General features: G+C 39.2%; 2 protein-coding genes across 2 annotated transcripts; both read right to left on the bottom strand.

Moving 5' to 3' along the window:
• Positions 1-30: 30 nt before the first annotated feature.
• LOC144058689 (myotilin-like) lies at positions 31-13515 on the bottom strand. The gene is made up of 11 exons (XM_077577061.1): positions 13350-13515; positions 9118-9331; positions 8227-9050; positions 6356-6506; positions 6177-6272; positions 5185-5222; positions 4145-4283; positions 3817-4024; positions 2691-2856; positions 2302-2435; positions 31-1143 (listed from the first exon to the last, which is right to left on the bottom strand). The coding sequence occupies exons 3-11, from the start codon at positions 9024-9026 to the stop codon at positions 1001-1003; spliced, it is 1875 nt and encodes a 624-aa protein (XP_077433187.1). The 5' UTR covers positions 9027-9050; positions 9118-9331; positions 13350-13515; the 3' UTR covers positions 31-1000.
• On the bottom strand, positions 9107-21811 carry LOC144059523 (uncharacterized). The gene is made up of 11 exons (XM_077578667.1): positions 21711-21811; positions 17734-17787; positions 17472-17637; positions 17329-17388; positions 16604-16745; positions 15962-15985; positions 14971-15090; positions 14628-14832; positions 13350-13477; positions 9332-9393; positions 9107-9277 (listed from the first exon to the last, which is right to left on the bottom strand). Exons 2-11 carry the CDS (start codon positions 17739-17741, stop codon positions 9107-9109), a joined length of 1086 nt encoding a protein of 361 aa, XP_077434793.1. The 5' UTR covers positions 17742-17787; positions 21711-21811.
• Between the last annotated feature and the right edge of the window lie 1026 nt (positions 21812-22837).

Here is a 22837-nt window from a genome sequence, read left to right as displayed (position 1 = left end):
ACATACAGTTGACAACACAAGAGGCAAAGCTTACTTGATATTTGACTTTATTCCGCATTCATCCATTGATATCCTAACCAATTGACACAACAAACATGTTCAAGAGAAAACACTCATACCTGCAGCTCAACATTTTGTTAAGAGGCTCCATTTTGGTGCTTGAGCAAACCACAAGCTTATTGGTACATTGGGAGTAGAAACACTGATTGTTCTACTGACTGCAGTCCAAATATAAAACAGATTCAAATCGGGAGTTATTATATTGAGAAATATTTCATTTTGTAACTGGAAATTAATTTACATTTTCTTAAAAGAGGCCTATGGCATTTTGAGTTCAAAATAGGGGGGATTGTCTGAATATGTTAATTCAATTAAGTCGTTGAGAATGACTATCACATGTTGGATTGCAGGGCAAGCGAGGTAACATATAAATAAATATTGTCATTCACATACACTCCATATTAGCAAACAACAAACAATAGTGTATGCTGAATGGTGGTGGTCGTGACACAAAGTTGAGTCGGTCACAAGACAAAATGCAACAAATATCATTTCCACGTCCAGTGATTCAACATAATAGAGACGACTAGCAGGAGGACTAAAGTGCAGCGTTGTATTGTATTTCGCAAACGTTGAATTGTGGCTAGCTACTGTAGTGAGTGGGGCCAATGTTGACATTCTGACTGATGCGGACTTATGAGGAACTGTTTCCGGGTAAACTGTCACTACACAACTATTAATACACATTCAGTAAGTGACCTCGACGCACCATTTTGCTGAGAGACGCCATGAAGGCTAAGCGAGGCTTACAGGCTTGATTCCAATATGAGCTCTGCAGCCCGAAACAGTAAATGCAGTCAAGGGAAACAAAGACTGAAGAAGGTTAACTTTTATTAGACAGTGTAGGACTAGTGCGCATGTCTGCTAAACTTGAGCTCCAGTAACACAAAATTCTAAAATACTGCATGTGCGTGCGTGCGTGCGTGCGTTTTGAAAGGATCTACAGCTCCTCGCTCTCATACAGGGGGGCGGTGTGCTTGGAGGGGGGCTCTGCTGTCACAGCCGGCACGTGGCTCAGAGATGACAGCAGTTTCAACGCCTTGGAGCCAGGGGGCGCCGTTTTCATGGGTGGGACTGCTCGGCCTGGCAAAGTCATTAAAAGGAAGGATTAAAGACTTCTTCACATTAAAATTACGTGATGAAGAATTTCTGAGCCTCATTGTTTGAAAATGCGATTAAAGGAATTCAAGTGTAACCAATCGAGGTGGGGACCTCGTGGAAGGCGTTAACATAACATTCCCTTCATGCCAGGTGCCTGAAAATAACTCTTCCTCTCCACTCAACATGGAGCAGCACATGCTCGGTGCCTCAACTATCACTTAAATGTACAGTAAGCACACAATATGGCTCCTGACATACAAAAGTCAGTGAAATCTTAAAAAGCATTCTGTCGACGTCATCTTTTACTTATTTACTTACATTTAGTTACACACCAAAGTCAGTGACATAACTACACATGGAAAACGTAAATCACTTCAGTATTTCACATACTCATTAACTGCAAGAGACCAGTATGATTACCATGATGGAAATAAATAAATACATATTTGAATCCCCAAATGGGTCTATAAATACATATATAATTAAATTTATTAATTACATAAATATTTGAATCCCAAAATGGGTCTACAGATAAACAAATAAATATTTGAATCGATTTGAAATGTGTCTAACTGTCATTTATCAATGGAAAAAGTTTTGAATTTGTATCAAATGACACAAATTGTCCTTGTGTGATGGTTGTTCATCCCTGTGTGCCCTGCGATTGGCTGGCAACTAGTTCAGGGTGTACCCCCGCCAACTGACCGAAGCCAGCTGGGATAGGCTCCAGCACCCCCCGCGACCCTTGTGAGGACAAGCGGTTAAGAAAATGGATGGGTGGATGGATCAAATGACACGAGCACATGCATAACAAAAGACAGGTCACTTTCTCTGGAAGCTATCGACCACTTCACAGAGCAGATGGCGTGTTACGTGATCGAGTCGAAACCTAATAGCTCCCTTGTACTTTGCTCCAGTGAGCCATCTATCTCCAGTGGATCGAGCTAACGTTTACACTTGCGCACCATTTTGTGAACGGGAGCAGCAGCTCATGTGCTCATCAGGTTTCTTTTTAACGGTGTAACGGCGCATTTGTTTGAGGCTCGAGAATTGAATTCAGTCTGCCGTTAAGTGCAGGACATCGTCCATCTGCCGTTTTGGGCGGCTCTGGTAACTAGAGTGGAGAGCAGAGAGACTTACAGCTTATGTCCAATCTGGCGTTGCATGTGGACATGCCGGCTTCATTGATAGCAGAGAGCGTGTACCACCCCGCATCCGACTTGGTCACCCTCTCCATCAACAAGCACTGCCTGCCCGAGCCGTCTTGGTACAGGCTGCACAAACGCACAAGACAAAGTCGATATTAAACAGATAGTCAGGGCGCTAACTAGCCAACCGCCAGGCTTCCCGTTCGGTCTCCCTCTGTTGCTCATTCGTTATTTTTCGTGCTTCTCGGATCGGTTGTGACTGTGAAGAGAAATTCCGTGTGGGTTTTTACTTACTTGGCCAATAAATGTGATTCTGACAAACTTACTGTAAGACAGTTTGCATGTGGTTTGATGTGGAGGTCTAGTAGCGACTACGCTCACCTCATTCTGCTTGGATCAATGCGCAGCATTTCTTTATCTTTCTTCCAGAAGAGTTGAGGAGGTGGTGACGCGTCCACCTTGCATTCTAACCTCACGGTGTCGCCTTCCACAGCTCTGAAGTTTGACATCTTTTGAACAAAGGTGGGAGGGCGGAGAGCCTCCTGGGCTGCACAGAAGGAAAACGATCGGCACAACTGAGATCACGACCTTCCTACACAGCAATCAAGCTAAGATGTCAGAATAGCAGTAGGGATGGGCGAGTACCAATACCAAGTATCGGTATCAGTTATTATTATTATTATATCAAGGGATCGGTGCTCGCGATAGAGGCAGATACTGGCCATTTTATGGTCAGGGATTAGAAAAAAAAATAAAAAATTGCCATTAATTTAATTTCATCTATAGGTATTTATAGTACGGAAGCGTATTGCATTTACTTGGGGAAAACAAATTGGGGGAGCTTATTTTTTGTGTGTATTTTTCTTATTTTCTGAATATTTTTTCTGTTTTTCTGAGTAATTATTCCTCCTATTTCCTTAATATCACCCCCCCCCTCCGTTTTGCAGAATTTGTTTTATGACAGAAACAAAATATTTAGTAAAACAGAAAAACAATATTCAGAAAAAGAGAAGAAAAAAACACCATAAAACAAAACTAGCCCCCCCCCCCAAAAAAAAAACAGTCAGAAAAACAGGATTATTTTTTTTTCAAGTGAGTGCAATACGGTTCCATATTATAGTTATATGCTAGTTTTTTGGTTTTGTTTGGGGGGTAAAACAATGCATCAAAAGTTAGTGGTGTCTGTACTTGGTATCTGCCTCAGTGACTACTCGTACTGGTCTGAAAAAAAGTGGTATGGAAAAACCCTAATTAGCAGCTTTAATAACTTATAAAGCTAATAAAATGTTTCATAAGTCATATGAAACATTTTTAGAGAACACAGCATGACTGTCAAAATGTGTTCAGCTGCTCTGAATAAAGTTCCTCAGAATTTTCTAACATTGTATTATGCAGTGACAGCAAAGTCAGCGAGTATAAAATTTCCAAGGCAACGACATAAACAGTAATGGCACAATATGAATATCGACTTCTTCCATGCGTACAAAAGAATGTAAAGACATTTTACCTATGACGTCAAGCCTCAAGGTAAATCTGCTTTCTCCTGCGCGGTTCCTGGCTACACACTCGTACACACCAGCGTGGTGCACGGTGACAATCTCGATGATGAACGAGTGCAGCCCTTTCTCGCACACCAACATCTTGTGGTAGTCGTCGGGACGTATCGCTTTGCCGTCCAGGTACCAGCACACATCTGGTGTAGGGAGTCCTCCAACCTGAATGTGAGCAAAGAGCTTTTTACTGGCATTTAAAATAAAAAAAATAAAAAAATAAAAAAAAGTTTTATTGAGCGTTTGTGAAAAGTGAGACCTCAAATGTGTGTTTGCGTGATTCACCTTGAAGTCAATTCTACAGAAGCGGCCCTCCTCCACAGTGAGGTCTTGAGGGATCTGCAGGAAGCGAGGGGCGTAACATTTCTCCTGGATAGCTGAGCCCTCGTTTCCCCGCTCATCTGTCCCGCAGTGGTGCTTCCCCCTGCAAACATTGATTTACAACCTTTTGTCATTCAACACCCAGTGAGTAGATTTGACTTGTCTACGACAAACACACACATGCACTCGTGGTCTTGACCTCATTTGTGACTTACGAGATTTAAAGAGCAACGAGTTTTAGTTGGAAAAAAGTTGTATTTGTGAGTTCACGTGTTAAACACGCCACATCATATGATCCAGCCAGCTGACCCTGCTTGGCAAATTGAACAGCCCCGTGTGGCATTCAACAATGTTTTATTTTGTACCTTAAAACAAATCCAAGAAATTCATTCATGATCACATGGCTGACCTTTAATTTAGCTTCAGACAGCCATTCCATTCGCATTCACTCAAACTTAACCCTAAAAGATTACGGACACAATAACAATCGCAATTTTAGGATTATTATTATAATTTTTTTATTTTTATCTCAAACCCCTTTTCCCCAACTCCACTCATTCACTCCCAGTCATTTTTACTGAAGCAACCCTCTTCGCTCCCAGCTATTTTACTAGATTTTGACTGATTTTGCAAGGCCCACAGAATATTGTGTTCTATTGCTATAAAAAAAATGGAACCTACCAAAAGAAAGATTAGAGTATCTTCTTTAATCAGGCAAGAAAGTTTATTTCTATCCGTTTCCATTTTGCAGCAATTAGTATGAGAATATAGCCAAGTTTCCTTATTATTCACAAATCAATTTGGTCAATCAATGTGAGTAAAAGAGATGTAAAAAACAAAACAAAAACAGATAAATACGTCTTTGGCACTCTGGTAATATTTAAAATAGATTGTTTGGGAGCAAATGATTTAACTTGCACCATTGTCATACACAACTGAATTTGAATGCATTATGCCATCGCATGCATCTTCTCCAACAAGTACTTCATTTACAGAATATTTACCAGAGCCCGCCAGTGTGTCTTCCTTCTGGTGAATCTGGCTGTAATAGAACAAAACAGCCCCAAGTTAATTGCCGGTTTTGAACATTAAAAGTGAACCAAAACGGTTGAGGCAGTAATATTGTCAAACTAAAGTCTAGTTGTCGCCAATGACAAGGTTCTATTCTCAGAAAGTGGTCCAAAATGGCCTGCAGGGAAACCAAAACCCACTCATCAATAAGACATTACTGTAGCACAATGAAAGCTGATGGGGATTTGAATTCAGCAAACAGTAGGGTTGGGTAATTAATCAATTGAATCGTGATTTTGATTTTGGCTTCTCATGTTCATATAAACATAATAATACACAAAAAAACAATGAACATATGTTTAATGAAATTAAAAGTTGAATATTATGTTGAAATGGTAAAGTCACAGATTTGTTTGCACACACTGCACAAGGCCCACAGAATATTGTGTTCTCTTGCTATAAAAACATGGAACCTACCAAAAGAAAGATTAGAGTATCTTATTTCATCTGGAAAAAAGTATATTTGTATCTGTTTCTATTTTGTAGCAATTCTCATTAGAATATAGCTAAGTTTCATCATTATTCACAAATCTGTTGAAAACAGTGTGGAAAAGAGCTTGTTGCAACATGGCCCTGGTTGATCTCTTATACTCTGCTGCCACCTGCTGGCTGTTTTTGTAATAATTACCATTGCTTCAACCATTCGCTTCAGTTCAGAGGCTGCATCAAAGCCTTCTGTATGCTCTATCTTAAAAAAACAAATATAAGAAACGTATAAATACGTTTTTGGAACTATGGCAATATTGATAAAATGTTTTTATACATTTTTGGGAGCAAAGGAGTTAATGATGATTCCAATATCACCAAAAACAAAAAACTATCTTGATAATTATTTTTTCCATTTATTTTCCAGCCCTAGCATACATATGCTAACTGCTGCACGGCACCGTACAATTCAAGCGTTTTTAAGAAAAGTTACGAGCACCTGGTCAAGTTGTGAGTCTGAAAGACTGTCTTGGTCAAACATGGCGTTGTCTGGACCCAGCAGCCTTCGAGCCATGCGCTCCTCATAAGAAAGTTTCTGTCCAAAAACAATCATGTACGTTAGTTAATCAGTATGTTGAAACAAATGTGTTTTTTCTTAAGAAAAACAACAAGTCATACCTGACTGTTCCTTCTCCTCACTTCTTTTGAACGCAACTTCTTCTCCAGATCCTGGATGAGCGCATCTTTGGAACCCTGGATTTCTTCATCTGTGGAGCGAGAGGACGACGGTCGAGAAGCTACAGCCTTCTTGACAACAGGCTTGGGAAGACTGCGATAGACAAAAGAATTACAAGTCTGTGAAGAAGAAGACATTGTGCTTGATGTGGAATTTGTTTGATAAAACTTTGATACACTGTACTGTCGTGCTGTCACTATCAAATATTTTTAGAATTGATTAATATATTGATTATTCAATCCATTAATCCACCAAGCTTAATTTTGCATTAAAGTGTATTACAAAAGCATTTCCCCCAGATTCCTGTTTGTTGACCAGTGATTGGTGTTTAAGTAAAAACAGACATTCGCTAATGTCTCATCTTAATCAAACACAGAAGACAATCAGACTTATTTCATGAAGGACTACAGAAATCAGTGAACAATTACTGTTGATATGCTAAAATCTGAGGATTTGGACGATTTTGAATTAAAAAGATGTCTGATCGATTACTTGATCATTAAAACTGTTGTCGATTAATTTAATAATCGATTAATTTTGACTAGCTCTAATATACACTACTCACAAAAAGTTTGGCTTTCTGGTAAAATTTATGCAAAATGTCAAAAGTTCACGCTACAGTGATATATAATGAAAGTAGGACATTTAAGTAGAAGGATGCACTGGTGATTTCCTCATCAAGCAATTCATTGAAATAAAAGTTACCTAAAATGGTGGGTACACCACAACAACAAAATTTCCACATCTCAATAACTCATGTGCCATTGAGCATCAGTTACAGCTTGACAACATCTCATCTTGTTCACCAGTCGTCTCATTGTAGGTATCCCTCAGATCATTGAGGTTCTGGGGTGCACAGTTTCCAGCCTCTACACGGCGACTCAGCTGATCCCACAGCTTTTCACTAGCATTCAGGTCTGGAGAAAGTGCAGGCCATTCCATTTGAGGAGCAGCAGTCTCCAACAGCCGTTCCCTGATGATGCCACCTCCATCAGCTGGAGCTTTGCTGTTTGTGAATTTTGCCATTAAGCTCCTCGTTAGAGAACAGCAACTTATGCAAAAAGTACTGAAACATTTAACAGTTGGACATGTGCATTCAAAAGCTTAGGGAAGGTCACTTTAAGTTCACCTGGAAAGGTTTGAATGCATTTTAGGCTGGTCCTGAAATTTCACCTGAAAGCCAAATATCCCAAACTTTTTGTGAGTAATGTATTGTACAGTATATTATGTAATTGCTTAGTCTTGAAGCAATAGAGGAATACTAGACCTTATGATTTGGCAGTACCCAAATGACTAAGGCACAAAACAAATCAGCTCCTAAATAGAATGCTTTCTCAACAGAAGATCATTAAAATTCAGTGGACCTTTGATAGTCAAACCTAATTTGCTTCAGGTGGTTGATTTCCAATTTGTTTCAAATGTGAATACATTTTCCCAAAAAGAAAAAAAAATCTACACCGGCATGATAAACATTTAAATGATAATGGTTCCTTAATGTAAAATGTAAAAATGCTTTACATAAAAATCCAAAGAAAAATACAAAAATACTGAAACTAAGCACTGGGATTCCCCAAAAACAGACAACCTGTTTGAACTAGAAACAACGATCATGATAAGAAATCATGTACTGCAATACTTTTACCACAGTATTCTACACAAAGTGAAAAAAATATATAATTTATAGAATATTTTATTTTTGCAATAGCCTGCAGCATGTGCATTGGCTTACTACCGACGAATGTGAAAATTGAGCCGTTTCGACAAGCGTTGCCTAATGTCTGTGCGTAACGATGCAAAACTGATGTGGACTCACGTGCTCGGCGTCCCCTTGTAATTGGCGGGCATGGACACCACAGCAGGCGGCTCTCTGTTAGGACTAACAGGTGTGTTGGGCAGAGGCAGCGAGGTGGTGGTGGGAGACAGGTTGGGATGAGGGAAGGAAGGGGACAACGGAGGAGCGGCGAAGGAAGGAGCCGTTTCTTTTATGGGGGGTTGAGGGCTCGAAGGGGTCAGCGGGGAGGTGGAGGAACGGGGGGTGAAGCTGGGGGACAGTTTGGAGAACGCGGAGAAGGACGATTGGGAGGGCAACACGGAGCAGAGGTAGGCAGCGGGAGCCGACATGGCGCCCTGATTGGCTGGCAGAGTGGCGCTGCCCAGCCCAATGGCACTTGGGGTGCGAGGGGTGAGGGTGATGCTGGAGCGCATGGTCACGCGCGAGGATGAGGAAGAAGGGGCGACAAAGGAGTGAAGAGGAGCGGCAGAGGGCGTGGAAATGGGGGAGCTGAGACTGGATGAGGATGGAGACGACTTGCCTGTCCCGTTAGCTTGCGTCTGATTCTGAGAGAGGCTCAGTGACGGAAACTGAGTCTGAGGCACTGATTGGCTGTGTGAAGACATCATTTTCGTTTGACTTTCAACTTCAGCGACACTCGAACTATGCTTGGAGTTGTGCTGGCAATTATTCTGGTTCTCCTGAGCCTCCCTCATCACACTTTCATAGCTGGGCGCCTGGAAGGTTGACTGCGACTGAATAAAGTGTCTTGGCCGCGCATAGTTGAAGGCACTGGGTGGGAAGGCACCGGGCTTAAAAGTGGGCAGGTCGGACAGGTTCATAGTGTTGCCTCCTGACGGGGAGGACTGGACAAAGAGAAGGAACAAACAAATCAAGCTCAGCATCAACATTGAGTCTGAAATCACTTCTTACATTGAAAGTCAGCTTGCTTGGAGTGAAGAGTTTGGGTGTTGGGGCTTTTTCGTTGACTTGCGCAGGAGGTTGAGGTGAAGATGGAGGGTGAGGGCTGGCCGAAGAGACTGCGACCTCTGGTGGCGGATGGACCTCTGAGCTCAGAGAAAACTGCTCCTGACTGTGGTTGAAGTAATCTTCAGAAGAGTGGTTGACTAGCAGGGGCTCTTGGAACCTGAGTCAAACAAGCCACAACGTAAATACCAATGAATTCCATGATCGCCTCTTGGTTTATATCTAGATTCAGTAACAGAGGTGGCAAATGAGGAAGGACGCATCTGTTGGGATTGATAACGATATGAATCGATGACTATCATAATCAGTGTATATGACGGATACGTATAGTAAGAATCAATGGGGACGGGTTACTATTAAGCCATGGCTTCTACCGGTCAGCCCTTCTTTCGGATGTCAATGTTGTAACCTGTAATATTGTGTCCGAAAGGAAAAAATGAATAAAACAAAACAAATCCAAGTAGAAAAGTAAAAACCCTGCCACAGTTTGGCTTTAGTCCCAGGTGCTAGCTAGCGAGCTCCCTGGCTAGCTTCCCGGTTGCTCATTTACCTGCTAGGGAGTTAGCTAGCTAGCTAGCACAAGGGGCTAATGCCAAACTGTGGCAGGGGTTTTTACTTTCTGGACCTGGATTTGCCACCTCTGAGTATGAAATTGACTAACAAGGCCTTGCGTCGTGTTGTGTATTTGTTCAAGTACAACTCATGACATGACGCCATCAGTGGTCATTTTTGTATTTGCGTGACTAGCTTTAATTTTGTGTGACACCAAACAATATTTGTTAGCTAATGTTTTGACTTCTTTGGCTGTTCTTACACAGCAGATGAGAGACCGTGAAGGACACCAGTGGATACACTCAGCCTAGTTTTTTATTTTATTAGATGACTGTTTTGGTACAAACATTTAACTGCCTGTGTGGTAAAAAGGGACTTCTGAGGTTTGCAAACATGGTTTGAAAAAAAATGGCTTAGCTCAGAAAAGTCCAACACTCACAGCAAATAACTGTGATGGTCCAAATCTTTGACTCATTTAGACCTGGAAGATGTTTGCAATGTTTTCTGTATACACTATTGAAAATATCTATTCTTAGTAGTATTACATTTGTGAAGTGTTCTACAATTCGTTCTGATCCGACATCCGAATCTAAAATGTTTTTTTTAACTCACACTTTGACATATTGATCAATTTTCTTTACAGATTGTCCTGTTCTGGGTCAAGGAGAACTTTGGGCCTACAATCTTGAGTCCACGTGAGGTACACGCTCGGCTGATCATCAGCCAATTAAAGGATGATCAATTGTAACCTCACATAGACCAGCGAGATACACAAACCTGAACATACTTGCTATGATGAGTGGCAGCAAAGTTCAACACACGTTCTGGTGTGTGAATTGTGCAATTGGGAATTCATTTGACATTTTCAGCAAAATGATGCTTCTTCCATTTCGTCTACTTTCTTTGGATGGTTGGCAAACACTTTTGGTGCACTAACAATTTACCGCCTTCTTTATTAGCATGCGGCTTCCACCACACCAAGGAATTACCAAAAGGTGCAATAAATGACCAGAATTCTTCCCTTGGCCACAATGCAACACATAATTTGAGTTAAGAGAAGCCATTTTAAACTAAAAGAAAACATTTGTGTAGTTAGAAACGGAAGTTTCAAATCCAACTGGAACTCGTTTGCTGCCATTAACATGTTTAGGAAACGGGGATTTTGGTCCCCCAGTCCGAGCTCAACTGTTCTTTGTATGATTTATTTTTTCTTAAGGAGACTTATACTCCGGATAGACTTTTTCTTTCATTCTTCATGGTGCATTTGTTGACTTGTGCAGCTTATTGTATACTACAGAGCAACTTTTGAGTCCCAAAAAATATATAGTGAAAATAATTAAATTGTTCCTTAAACCATTGGCATTACAGTAAGTAAGTAAATAAATAAATAAATACATGTTTTATGATTCTCTTTAACTCTGGGAAATGTAACTGATTCTAAAACCCCACAAACTGAAGGACCAGGATGTATAGCGAATTTGCACTCGTTATTTGACGGGCAGCATGGACGTATAGTGGCTAGCATGCATGCCTCACAGTTGAGAAGTCCCAGGTTGAAATTTCAGCTCATGTCCTCCCGATTGGTGTTTTTTTTTTTTTTGTGGGTAACTCTGGCTTCCTCCCACATCACAAAAACACGTGATGAATTTACGTTGGTCCTTGATTGATTGTTTGCATTTAGGCTTGGTGTCAGCATCTCAGCAGCCACACAATATTTTAAGGTGACTGCAATTTCTCTTCATTGGTAAACATGTTTTTATAACATAAGAACCTAATAAGGAAGCAAAAGGTCCCGCGCCGATTATCACCATATATTTTAACATTGATTTCAGCGTCAAAGGGCAGATCTTCTGGGATGAGAGTTCAACCATTTCCAGGCTTCATGCTGGCCGATTTGAGGCCTTGCAAACTGTGTGCAAGGGAGAAAGAGATTAAGTGGGCACAGCTATATTGGTCGAGGAATTTGGACATCAGCTGGCAGGTGCAGGCACACAACTGGTGACTCACACACCCATGCATGCATGCTAACACACAACGTTAGCATGGCACGGCTAAGAGTACACTATCCTTTTCGTCCTCTGTGACTGACAACAACAAAGTTAACAATACAATCTGCTCATTGCGCTCTGGCATCTCCGGCCAACATGACCTCAAAAATAGAACTAAACCAGCTAGATCCTGTCATCTTTAACTCTGCATTTGCCCAATCGCTTTCATATGTGCATCTTTATATCGCTATTTAACCACAAACAGATGTCATCAATACAATCCGATCACATCATTGTAATGCCTTAATTTCAACATGGTGATATAGTGGTTAGCATATCTGCCATAGAGTTTGAGGGTTTGAATCCATGCTCTGGCCTTCTTGTGTAGAGTTTGCATGCATGTTTGTGTGTATGTTTTCTCCAGGAACTTGGACTTCCTCCCACTTTCCAGAAACTTGCATGCAGTGAAGATTTAAGTGTCCTTTGGTCTTAATCTGAGTCGGAGTGGTTGTTTGACTACATGTGCACTGCAACTTGCTGGCAACCATTCACGGGTGTATCCCGCTTCTCGCCGAAAGTCAGCTGAGATAAGCTCCAGGCTCACCTGTGACCTTGTAAAGAATAGCCAGTATAGGAAATGGATGGATAATCAAGGTATCCAGCTATCAACTTTATAGATGAGCCTGTTCAGGATTTAAACCTTTAGAGCATTCACTCCATTTAAGACAAATCATAAACTTGGCCACTGAACCTCAACATGACCTGAAAAGTTTGACAGATGCCAAAAGTTATACTGTAATCAAACGTTGAGCTGCAGTGAGGAAAGAGTGCTCCCAAGGACAAAAGTCACAGTGTCGGCACTCCACATTACGGATGAGATTATACCTCAGGAGCCATTAATATAGATAGGACACATCACCCCCTTAGCAAAAAGCCAAAGCATCTGTGCCGACATTCTCAGATGGTAACTTGGTATTGATTGACCATACAAAAACACCAGCACAGCCATTTAAAACTATATTTTCACATTTGTTTTAAAACAAACAAGATAACAAACTTGAGTGAAGAAAAAACTGATATTGGTTGTAAAAACTTTGGCAAAGATTGACAAGCATGCGGGCAGGGAAATATTACCGCCCTCAAATGAGCTCATAATTTATTCTAAGATACCACTTGGCTTCAATATGAGCCAGTAGGCATGCGGTCTGCTGCTGCACACTAGACATTTACTAGAGGGGCCTCTTTAGATCATTAAAAAAAAATTGGAAAGGACATGCAGTATTGCATAATAGATTAATTTGAAAGATTAAGTTAAGAATGGATACATGAAAAAGTGCAACCTTTTCAATGAAGTCAATTAGCGTTGTGCAACAGGTGTGACCCATGTTTCTACCGTAGCATCATACACATCAGCCAGACAACTTCAAGTCAACCTGCTTCTTTAAATCCTGTACCCCCCAATAAAAACATCATCGACTTTTAAGTGTTTTTCTGTTGTAAAACTAAATAGAAGCCCCCCCCCCCCCAAAAAAACTAAATAAAAAAAATACGACAAAACACGCTCGCCATCCATTTTTCACACAACTCATTATTCATATGAAAACAAGGGCTTCAAAATCCATTCAACATATTTCTTACCTTGGAAAACGTCTTTGGGCCTTTGAGTCTGAGGGAGACTCGAAGTAAAAGTGTCCGTTTCCTTCAAGAATTGACGACGACAGCCAAGAAGCAACAAGAGACAGGTGACGCCGAGCTCGCACGCTCGACTGAAGACGAGAAGAGACTCGCAACTTGCAAGTAACACAAGCTCCACCTGATTATTGCTTCTTCCCTACCAACGTCTGGGCGATAGCGTCTCCTGGTGGTCTAACCACCACACTGCAGTTGATGACTCAAACTATAAACTTTGAAATATAAACCAGTTTTCAACTCAAAGCCTTTGTTCTTGACTCATTTGTTGAATACATCCTGTCGGCTTCTCCCGGTGTGTAACAGTGAAAGAACAAAATTAACCTATAATAATACAAACAAAAAATATTAATATCCTTAAATCAAATCCTTTGACATTAAACGGTAACCAATGAAAATACTTTTGATATTTTTTTTTAAGTCATTGTGATTCACTTTGAGCTGCGTTTTTATTTTATTTTTTTGTTTGTGCGTGAAAAGCATTGCATTATGAAAGTTTGATTGAATGCAATCCAATTGGACACAAACAAAAAACTAAAGTTTAAACATATTTTACACAAAGCAGAGCAGCCTAAAGAAATGCTACATAATAATTACCATGATATAGTGGGGAGGTTGGTGATATGGAAAAGCTCACCATACTGTAAAAATAAAATAAAATAAAAACACTATATTGTTGGGAAAAAACAATATTGTGTTTTTGTTTTGTTTTGTACACAATAACAGCAGTGTCAAAAACAAAGGCACGACATGACAGTACAATTAGGCCTGGCCATGTCATGTTATGTCATATCACGTCATGAGCTCCTTTGGTCTCAGAGGCACAAGGTATCATGGTCTATGTAGTTCACAATGCTATGTTTGATTGAAGCGGGTGAAAAGTAAGTAAACTAAGCAAGACGGCGATGTTGAAAAATATTTGTATGCATCACTACAATATTTATGGGAGTGATAATCACCGATCGAAGTGACCAAAACTCAAAATATCCCTGATAAAAAATAAAACTTTTTTAATAAACTAACCACCAGAGGGTGCTAAACTGCAAACATGGAAGACGACCTGCCTTTTTAACAGATGTGTTGCTTTTAAGATAACGACAATATTGCGGCAATTCTAATATTGCAATATTGCCATTATCGTTACAACCTTTTAAAATTGATATATTCTAAGGTAGAATTAAACAGATACATGAACATAACGTGCTTGTTTGGATATCATTCACTCACCCTACTTCACTAGTTGAGACGTCTTCCAGGGAGCTGCTAGGCCAGTCGGGTAGGGGAACAATCACAGAGTCAGGCAGAACAGTGGGGAAATCTTCACAAGCGTTAAGAGGAGCACTCTCAAGCTGGAACTCTGCCTCATTTGACTCCACGAAGCACTCTGCTTCCTGCTGGCGAATAGCCTCGATCTCCAGCTGCTCCTCGATGTCTACATGGTTGGGTTTTATGGGTTGCGGGTACTGTTAGCACTCTAATTTGACATTTATTTACAATAGATGTGTTACTAAGACACAGCAATTCAATGACATTTAAAATATGTTATATACTGAGAGAGAAATGAACAAACCATTGTAAACGTCCAACATGGCAGAACATGAGACTGTGCCAAAGGAATTATGGGCGACGCACTTAAACACACCAGAATCTTCTGGAAAGGCTTCAGTTATCACCAGTGTACAAAGTTCCTCTGTAGACCAAAAACACAAGTTCATTTATGCATTTTCCCTTCAAGACATTGGTCTACATAAAAACACTCTCTCCGGACACAACTATAAGACAATGTACACTCTACATTTACAAGCATAACAACATGATTAGTAGGGGTGGGAATCTTTTAATGTCTCACGATTCGATTCCAATTTTTGGGTCTGCGATTCGATTCAGAATTGATTTTCGATTAAGAATTTTTTTTTATTCAAAATGATTTGATTGACAATGATTTGCTTTAATCTATAGATGTGCAAGGAATCGTAATGATCTACTCCAGTCTGATCCGCTAATACTCATTAGCGCGCTACTCGCAGCACTTTTAACACTCAAGAGAACGGCACCACACTGCAAAAAAACAACTTTTATTGGAATAACTTGATTGTGACTTTTTCCTTCTACTTTCTAATGTGGCTACAACTTAACAGTGTATCAGACTGCGTGGAACCACACTGCCCCTAAGTGGCCAAATCGGGTACAATATAAACAGCGCTCCAAATAAAGGCACACACAGACAAAGGCAAGACAGTTTAAAATAATTTAAATAAAATTGATTTTGGGACATTTAAATCGTTTCTGAATCATACAAATTGAGAATCGCGATTCTTATGAGAATCGTTTTTTTTTGGGCACACCCCTAAAGATTAGCATTGTTTTCAGTGAGCACATTTCGGTGTTTCCGATATTTTTTGGTTGGCTTAAGTGATGCATTCAAGCTTATGAAAATGATGCAATGAATGTCTATATCACTGCTTAGCATAAGCTTTTAATATGCTATGGTTGGAGGAAACCATATGTCATTCAGCTCAGCAGTGGCAATAATAGTGGGTAATATCATAGCGTACACTCACCTGGCACTGATGCAGAACTGGCCTCTGGGAAAATAAATAGGAAGAAAAGTTATTTCTTTTGGTGAAGTATCCAGACTTATTCTAAAGTCTTAAATTGTGCAGTTTCATAAATGTACTTGAATTATAATTAGAGCTGGCAAACAATTACATTTTTAAATCAGATTAATCACATCTTAGAATCTTGATTAATTGCTTAATTAAAAAGGCTTATTTATCACACAAAAAAAATGCCGGCCAAATTTAAAGAGCACCCTTCTGTGTTAATTGGACGTCTTCAACATTTGTTTTTAGCCACTGTTCAAGCTCATCCTCCTATTTTTCGAATCAGTTAATTACTTACATAATTCAAAATGGGAAAAAATTGACCCCAATAATATGACATGAACGAATATTCTGAATGTCATACACAAACATTTAATAAATGCTTTACTTTAACGCATGTAGTTATATTTATTGTTCAAACACTACCTTAAATGTAGCCATCCGCTGTCAAGATAAAGAATAATCTGTGGTCAAAATTAATAATTAATTAATTAATTAATTAAACATTGCAGTGAACCAATATGTGTTTTATTTATTTTATTTTATTTTTTAATCTTGCTACTTGGAATATTCAATGATTGATATCAAACACGCACTTACTTTTGCGTAGTATTCTGAAGTCCTCACAGTCCAGAATTTGCTGGTCCTCTCTGTACCATGTGACCTGCGGGGGAGGAGTCCCTTTCAGTCGACACTCCAGGACCACCAACTGGCCCTTCAGTGCGCACACGTCATGGAGGCACTGGAGGATGCGATGATGCCCATCATGAGAAACAAGCAAAAATAATAAATACATCAATAAATTTTGTATTTCATATCCAGGTCATATGTGATACACATTTTATATTTAATACAGAACATGGATCCAAATACAGTGGTACCTTGAATGAATGGTTTATTTCGGGTCCATAACACAGAAAACACTCACATCCTTTCAAACACATAAATTAACTGAAAAATGGCAGCGGAATAGGCTGTTAATTTATTCCAATTTCAATGATTACGATCAAACATGTGACACCATGCCCATGCACACCATTAGAAGCAAGCGGAACGCCATTTATGTTTGCTACTTATACTAAAGACATAAATAAACAGGCTTTTTGTCAGTCTGCATGCCCTGGGGCAACATGCTGCCTCTCGCAGGCCAATGATGGTACTACGCCAGACATCTGGTTTGGTGTGCCGTGTTGATCATCTCGACTTCCTGGTTGTGTGCGGGCTATTTTCAAATTATTGACATCACACAGTAAGTGAGAGTCCTGTAGTTTTTTCCCCTAAATTTTTGGTGTCCATATAAAAATAACCTAAGGTTTGTACAATACCTTTACAAATGTAGCAGCAACTCCACTTCCAGAATGTTCATCGTAGATGGGACTCTCAGTCTAGAAACAGCATACAGTATATTTTGTGAAGCAGAAGAAGAAAAAAAAGGTTGTTCAGACGTGCTGTAGTCAGTTGTAAGCACCCTCTGAGGGCTAACGCAAGGCTGCTGCACCAGGCTGGAGTGTCTGGAAGCGATTATGGTGGACGACGAAGATGAGCTGGAAGAGAGCTCCCTGGTGGAGGATGCCGAGGAAGAGGATGCGATGGTCAGGGACAAGGAGCTGCTCTTCTTCTGCACTCTCTGGACACTTCATAATAACACACATAGAGGTACATAAAGCTACATGAATCATTCTATACATTCAATTCATCTCACACAGTCTGCACAATGTTGCGCAACTTACTGGGCCATGTTTCAGGCGTTCCAGGAGGCAGTGGCAGTGTTTGGTTTGTACACTCTGAAAAGAAAAAAATGGGGATAAAAACAGTAACAATTAACTCTTTCACTGCCAGACATTTTCAGAAACGGGATGTCGCCAGTGCCAGCCGATTTAAGCATTTTGACTGATCTTACAAGGTCCACAGAAAATGTTGTGTTTGGACTATGGAAACACACATACTACCAAATGAAAGATTGAACTCTCATCTTTCATCAGAAAAACAAGTTTGTTTCTACCTTATTCCGTTCTTCAGTAATCAACAATAGAAAATGGTTAGTTTCACCGAAATGCTCTGTTTTGAAACAAAAAGCGGAGAAAAAAGAGCTTTTTGTGAAACAATGTTATTTCATGCACTCTAGTGAATTCTACACTTCTTTTTGTCCATGAATGATGCCACAAACACCTAAATAGTGCTTTACTTCTGTAATACACCACCACCAACAATGAAAAAGTGTTTTTAGTTTGCAAAATACGTTTATTTCCATTCAACAGTGTAACAATTTGACAAAACAATTTCGCAAACTATTTACAAATGTGTGCAACTGTGGTACTATTTACAATTATGTGGATGTTTCAAATACAGTTTTTCTTTTTGTAACACTGCCCTGCGTGCAAGGAGACGGATTAGGATTTGCACAACAGATACGTTTCACTTCGATTGTCCGTTTCGCGTGCAGACGTTACACTTTCTTGACGGCCTTTTTTTCCGGGGAATAAATAGCAATGTGAATGTGAATATGCATTGGACTCGGGGCACTCTTCGTCGTCCGATTGAACGTCCGCCTGAGCGTGCTCGGTTGTGCGCCGCGTTTTCCGGTGTTAGCATCGCTAGCCGGTGAACCTTTATGACGTCGTTATAGCCGCCGCGTCAACGCTTCCAACTTCGGCGTCAACCTCGGAGTGACCATCACCATCATCGATGATGCTCATCGTCGTCATCAATGTGCTCTTTAGCGTTGGTCGATGCCTTTCGTCTTTGAAAAAAATTCCCAAGTGTGAGCTGCTTGCAACCGGTCACCATTGTTCGCTTCCTCAGCCATCTAGATCCGCCTCACGTCTTCTACTGCCGCGTCAATGCTTCCAAACTCGGAGTCACCATCATCATCATCGATGATGATCATCGTCGTCATCAATGTGCTCTTTAGCGTTGGTCGATGCTTTTCGTCTTTGAAAAAAACTGCTCGAGCGTGAGCTGCTTGCAACCGGTCGCCATGTTCTCTTCCCTTCCCCAGCCATTGTCCCCTCTAGCTCCGCCTCACGTCTTCTACTGACGTCTACCCAATCTTGTCAAAAGAGAGTCATTGCTGCCATCTAGGGGCCAAAAATAGTCATTAGGCTAACTAGATCTGCTTGAAACTTTCACCACAGCTGGCCAAGGCTTTCCTCCACCTGTTTCAAAATAAAAAATAAAAAAAATTGGATGACGTCTTTTAACGTCATTGGCGGCCCTCCGTAGGTTTTTACTTGACGTCTTTTAACGTCCATGGCAGTGAAAGAGTTAAAGACAAAAATCAGACTGATCTGTTTCTGTTTGGTGTCAATATACACATATTACGCTTGCCAAAGGTCAATATACAAAATATTGAGATAATCTTATCTTATTCTGATCCGAGCCATTATCTTCCATTGAAAAAATTTGCCTCCATCATGAGGCATCATCTGATGAGGCCTTTCACACCAAAAAGAGTGTGCGTGCTTCTGTCCTATAATCCCGGACAGGCAACTGACAGACAACACTGAGTTTCAAATTTCCAAGCTAAATTAAACTGTGACCGCCTGAGCAAAGCGAGCCTCTGCGACCTGAGATAAAGCTCTTCAAATAAAACTTCACCGCAGATCTCTATGTTGGCATTTTCAACTGTTGTGAGAAACCATCAGGTGGAAATAAAGGAAGGCAATTTACAATTTAATTTCAAGAAGCCACAAAAAGTGTAATCCCAGCCTCCATCCAACACCACTGGACAGTAGACACATTTAGAAGGCATTTCTTGTCATTACGTAAGTGTGAAGTGTGATGGCCGCCGATGGAAAAGACTGCTTCACCGCTAGACTTTGGCCTGCCTTTTATTATATATATATATATATATATATATATATATATATGTATATATTTCTGTATTTTATATATATATATATATATGTATATATTTATGTATTTTATTTATATATATATATATATATATATATATATATATATAATTTCATGCATTAAAGTAAAGCATTTAATGAATGTTTGCGTATCACATTTAGAGGGTCATTTTTTTTTCATTCATTTTGAATTATGCAAGTAATTAAGTGATTAGAAAAAGAGGAGGATGAGCGTGTGTAGTGTATCAAAAGATGTTGAAATGTCAAAAAAATCAACTTATAACCGGTGTTCTTTAAATTTGGCGGGGGAAAAAATTTAGATGAAAAAGCGATTTGTTATTAAGCAATTAATCGTGATTAATCCAAATTTTAAGATGTGATTAATCTGGTTTAAAAATTTAATCGTTTGCTATTTATATATATATATATATATATATATATATATATATATATATATATATATATATATATATATATATATATATATATATATATATATATATATATATGTAAAATGGTGTTTACAAGCATATGTTCTGTCCAGATCACAATTACAACACTGAGGAGAAAGCCATTGTTGTCATGGAACTATTTGTCCTGCGTCCCATCTTGGCAGTTTGTAAATCACTTCTTTAATAACTCTGTTTTCATCCTTGGATAAAAGAATCACCAACCATACATTAAAAAGATGTTGGATTAGTGTTTTATTCATTTATTTTATTGCTATGTTATTCTGTTTTCTGGCGGTTTGATTCTACATTTTATTAGATTTCTTAGCTTCTGTAAGGGTCCATTGTACTGTTTGTCTTTATTTTAGAATGAACTATCCCTCCATCCATTCTTCTTTGATGGTGGTTGTCTACATTGGTATTGCGGATGAACTAGCGCCTATGACAATTTTCACATTTATAAATAAAATCACATTGATGAATGGATGGATGCATATGTCTCGTTTTTTAATCAGATATCCTGCAGTGTCTCTGAAATCCATTATCAGTGTTTAATAACTGGTGAGAGTCATAAAAAAAAAAGTTCACATTGTACAGTAAATGGGTGAGTAAAGCCAGCTGTATTTTTCACTTGCACAATACAAATTGATGGAATTTAAGATGAAAGTACCTGCTGCTGAGTCTGTTACTCTTTCAACGTCTCAGCAGAGGATGGCAAACAAAATGACTACACTTAAAAACTGTGGTGGGAATAAGATACATTTACATAAAGTTTTTTTTTTTTCATTGAATGAATGCCCTCTTATGACTACCTAAGGGGACGGTAATATGAAGTCAAATTTGGATTGTTCTCCGAGTTATCATTGTGTAGACATGTGGTTAATGTGATGGCCAGGCTAACGTGCTAGCTAGCTTTATTCATTAGCGTACCGTACATACAGACCTAACTTTAACTCAACTACTGAAGCAAACAAATAAAATTCAAATAAAATTAATAATAAAAAAAAAAAAGCATACTAAAAACTAACCAGTTGAACCAGTAACCACTCTCTATATATATTTTTTAAATACATTACAAGTTCCAATAATTGAGAAAATTAGGCTACTTTTGACACTTAAGTACATGTCCGATATGTTTATTCAAGTAATATTTTACAAGGTCACTTTTGCTTCTACAAAGTTGCTTTCTTGATACAAGACTGCAGGGTACACCCATGACTGGTCGCCAGCCAAATGATAGACACATAGCAGAAGACAAACAACCAATCAGACTCCCTTTCACACCAATTTAAAGTCTTTAATTATCCTAACATGCGTGTTTTGGGAGTGTGGAAGGAAGCCAGCGCATGGAAAAAACAAAAAACATGCAAACTGGAACAGAAAGGCCAAAACTGAGATTCAAACCTGACAACTGTGAGGCCGTTCCAATCCAAGCCAAGTTCAGCCAAAATGTTCTGTTGCTTTACTGGACTGGAAAACATTTTGTTGCATCACTGCAAAACTCCAAACCCCCCGACCCTGGTTTCTCTAAGCTCCTAAAACTTGTCAAGTGGGGAGGACAGATATAGCCCGGACCGAGTCACCTGATCCCTCGGGCCTGTCGATCACAACTGAGCGGTGACCACTGCGTCTTGAAGACATGTTGAGCTTTGCACTGTCAAGTGCCAACCGCAACCTCTGCCACCTACAAGCTTTTGCTGCTTTCTCACTTCAGATTCCTGAATGGATGTTTGACACACATACACTCTTAGAAAATCCTACTGGTTACATTAAATAAATTAAGTCTACAGCTTCTGACCACTTTTTTTAAAACTCATTCACTGCTTATAGACGTCAAAAATTCATTTGAACTATTTCTATTAATTTAAATTCCCCCCCCCCCCCCACACTTTTGTTAACGAGAGTATGAAAACCTAGAATGTTCTTATTGTACATTGAGAACAGATATGAAATTTGTGATTAATCGGGAGTTAACTCGTGAAGTTGTGGGATTAATTACAATTAAAAACTTTAATCGCCTGATGCCCCGAATTTTTATCTTTAAAATCTTTTTTTTTTTATTCATTCACTGCCATTGACGGCTATAAACGTCAAAAATTCATTTAAATAATTTCTATTAGTTTAACATCTTTTTCCACTTTTATTAAGAGTATGAAAACCTAGATTTTTTTTTATTGTACATTTAGAACCAATATAAAATTTGTGATTAATCGTGAGTTCTAGGTTTTCATACTCTTGATAACAAAAGTGGGAATTTTTAAAAAAAAAAAGTTTTTAATCGTAATTAATTGCATGACTTCACTAGTTAACTCGCGATTAATCACAAATTTTGTATCTGTTTTAAATATGCAATAAAAAAAATCTAGGTGTTAATACTCGTTAACAAAAGTGAATAAAAAAAAGTTTAACTAATAGAAATAATTCAAATTAATTTTTGACTTTTATAGCCGTCAATGGCAGTGAATGAGTTAAAAAATGTAATCGCCTCTTGCCCCTAATTTTTAATTATCTTTTAAAAATGAATTTATGGC

The sequence above is a fragment of the Vanacampus margaritifer genome, chromosome 10, assembly GCF_051991255.1.
Source record: "Vanacampus margaritifer isolate UIUO_Vmar chromosome 10, RoL_Vmar_1.0, whole genome shotgun sequence".
In the NCBI taxonomy this organism is placed as follows: domain Eukaryota; kingdom Metazoa; phylum Chordata; class Actinopteri; order Syngnathiformes; family Syngnathidae; genus Vanacampus; species Vanacampus margaritifer.
The sequence above is the reverse complement of the archived record's forward strand: the minus strand, read 5'-3'. Positions and strand labels throughout refer to the sequence as shown.

Bases quoted from the DNA above. Each gene is read 5' to 3' on its own strand.
- LOC144059523 (XM_077578667.1), bottom strand. The intron at 17,389-17,471 runs GTGCTTACAACT...TGCTGTTTCTAG, and splicing joins CTTGCGTTAGCCCTCAGAGG to ACTGAGAGTCCCATCTACGA. The intron at 15,091-15,961 runs GTGAGTGTACGC...TTTGGTCTACAG, and splicing joins CAGTTCTGCATCAGTGCCAG to AGGAACTTTGTACACTGGTG.
- LOC144058689 (XM_077577061.1), bottom strand. From the start codon at position 9,026: ATGAACCTGTCCGACCTGCCCACTTTTAAGCCCGGTGCCTTCCCACCC. The intron at 6,507-8,226 runs GTGAGTCCACAT...TGTCTATCGCAG, and splicing joins TACAAGGGGACGCCGAGCAC to TCTTCCCAAGCCTGTTGTCA. The intron at 2,857-3,816 runs GTAAAATGTCTT...CCTTCTGTGCAG, and splicing joins CTTGAGGCTTGACGTCATAG to CCCAGGAGGCTCTCCGCCCT.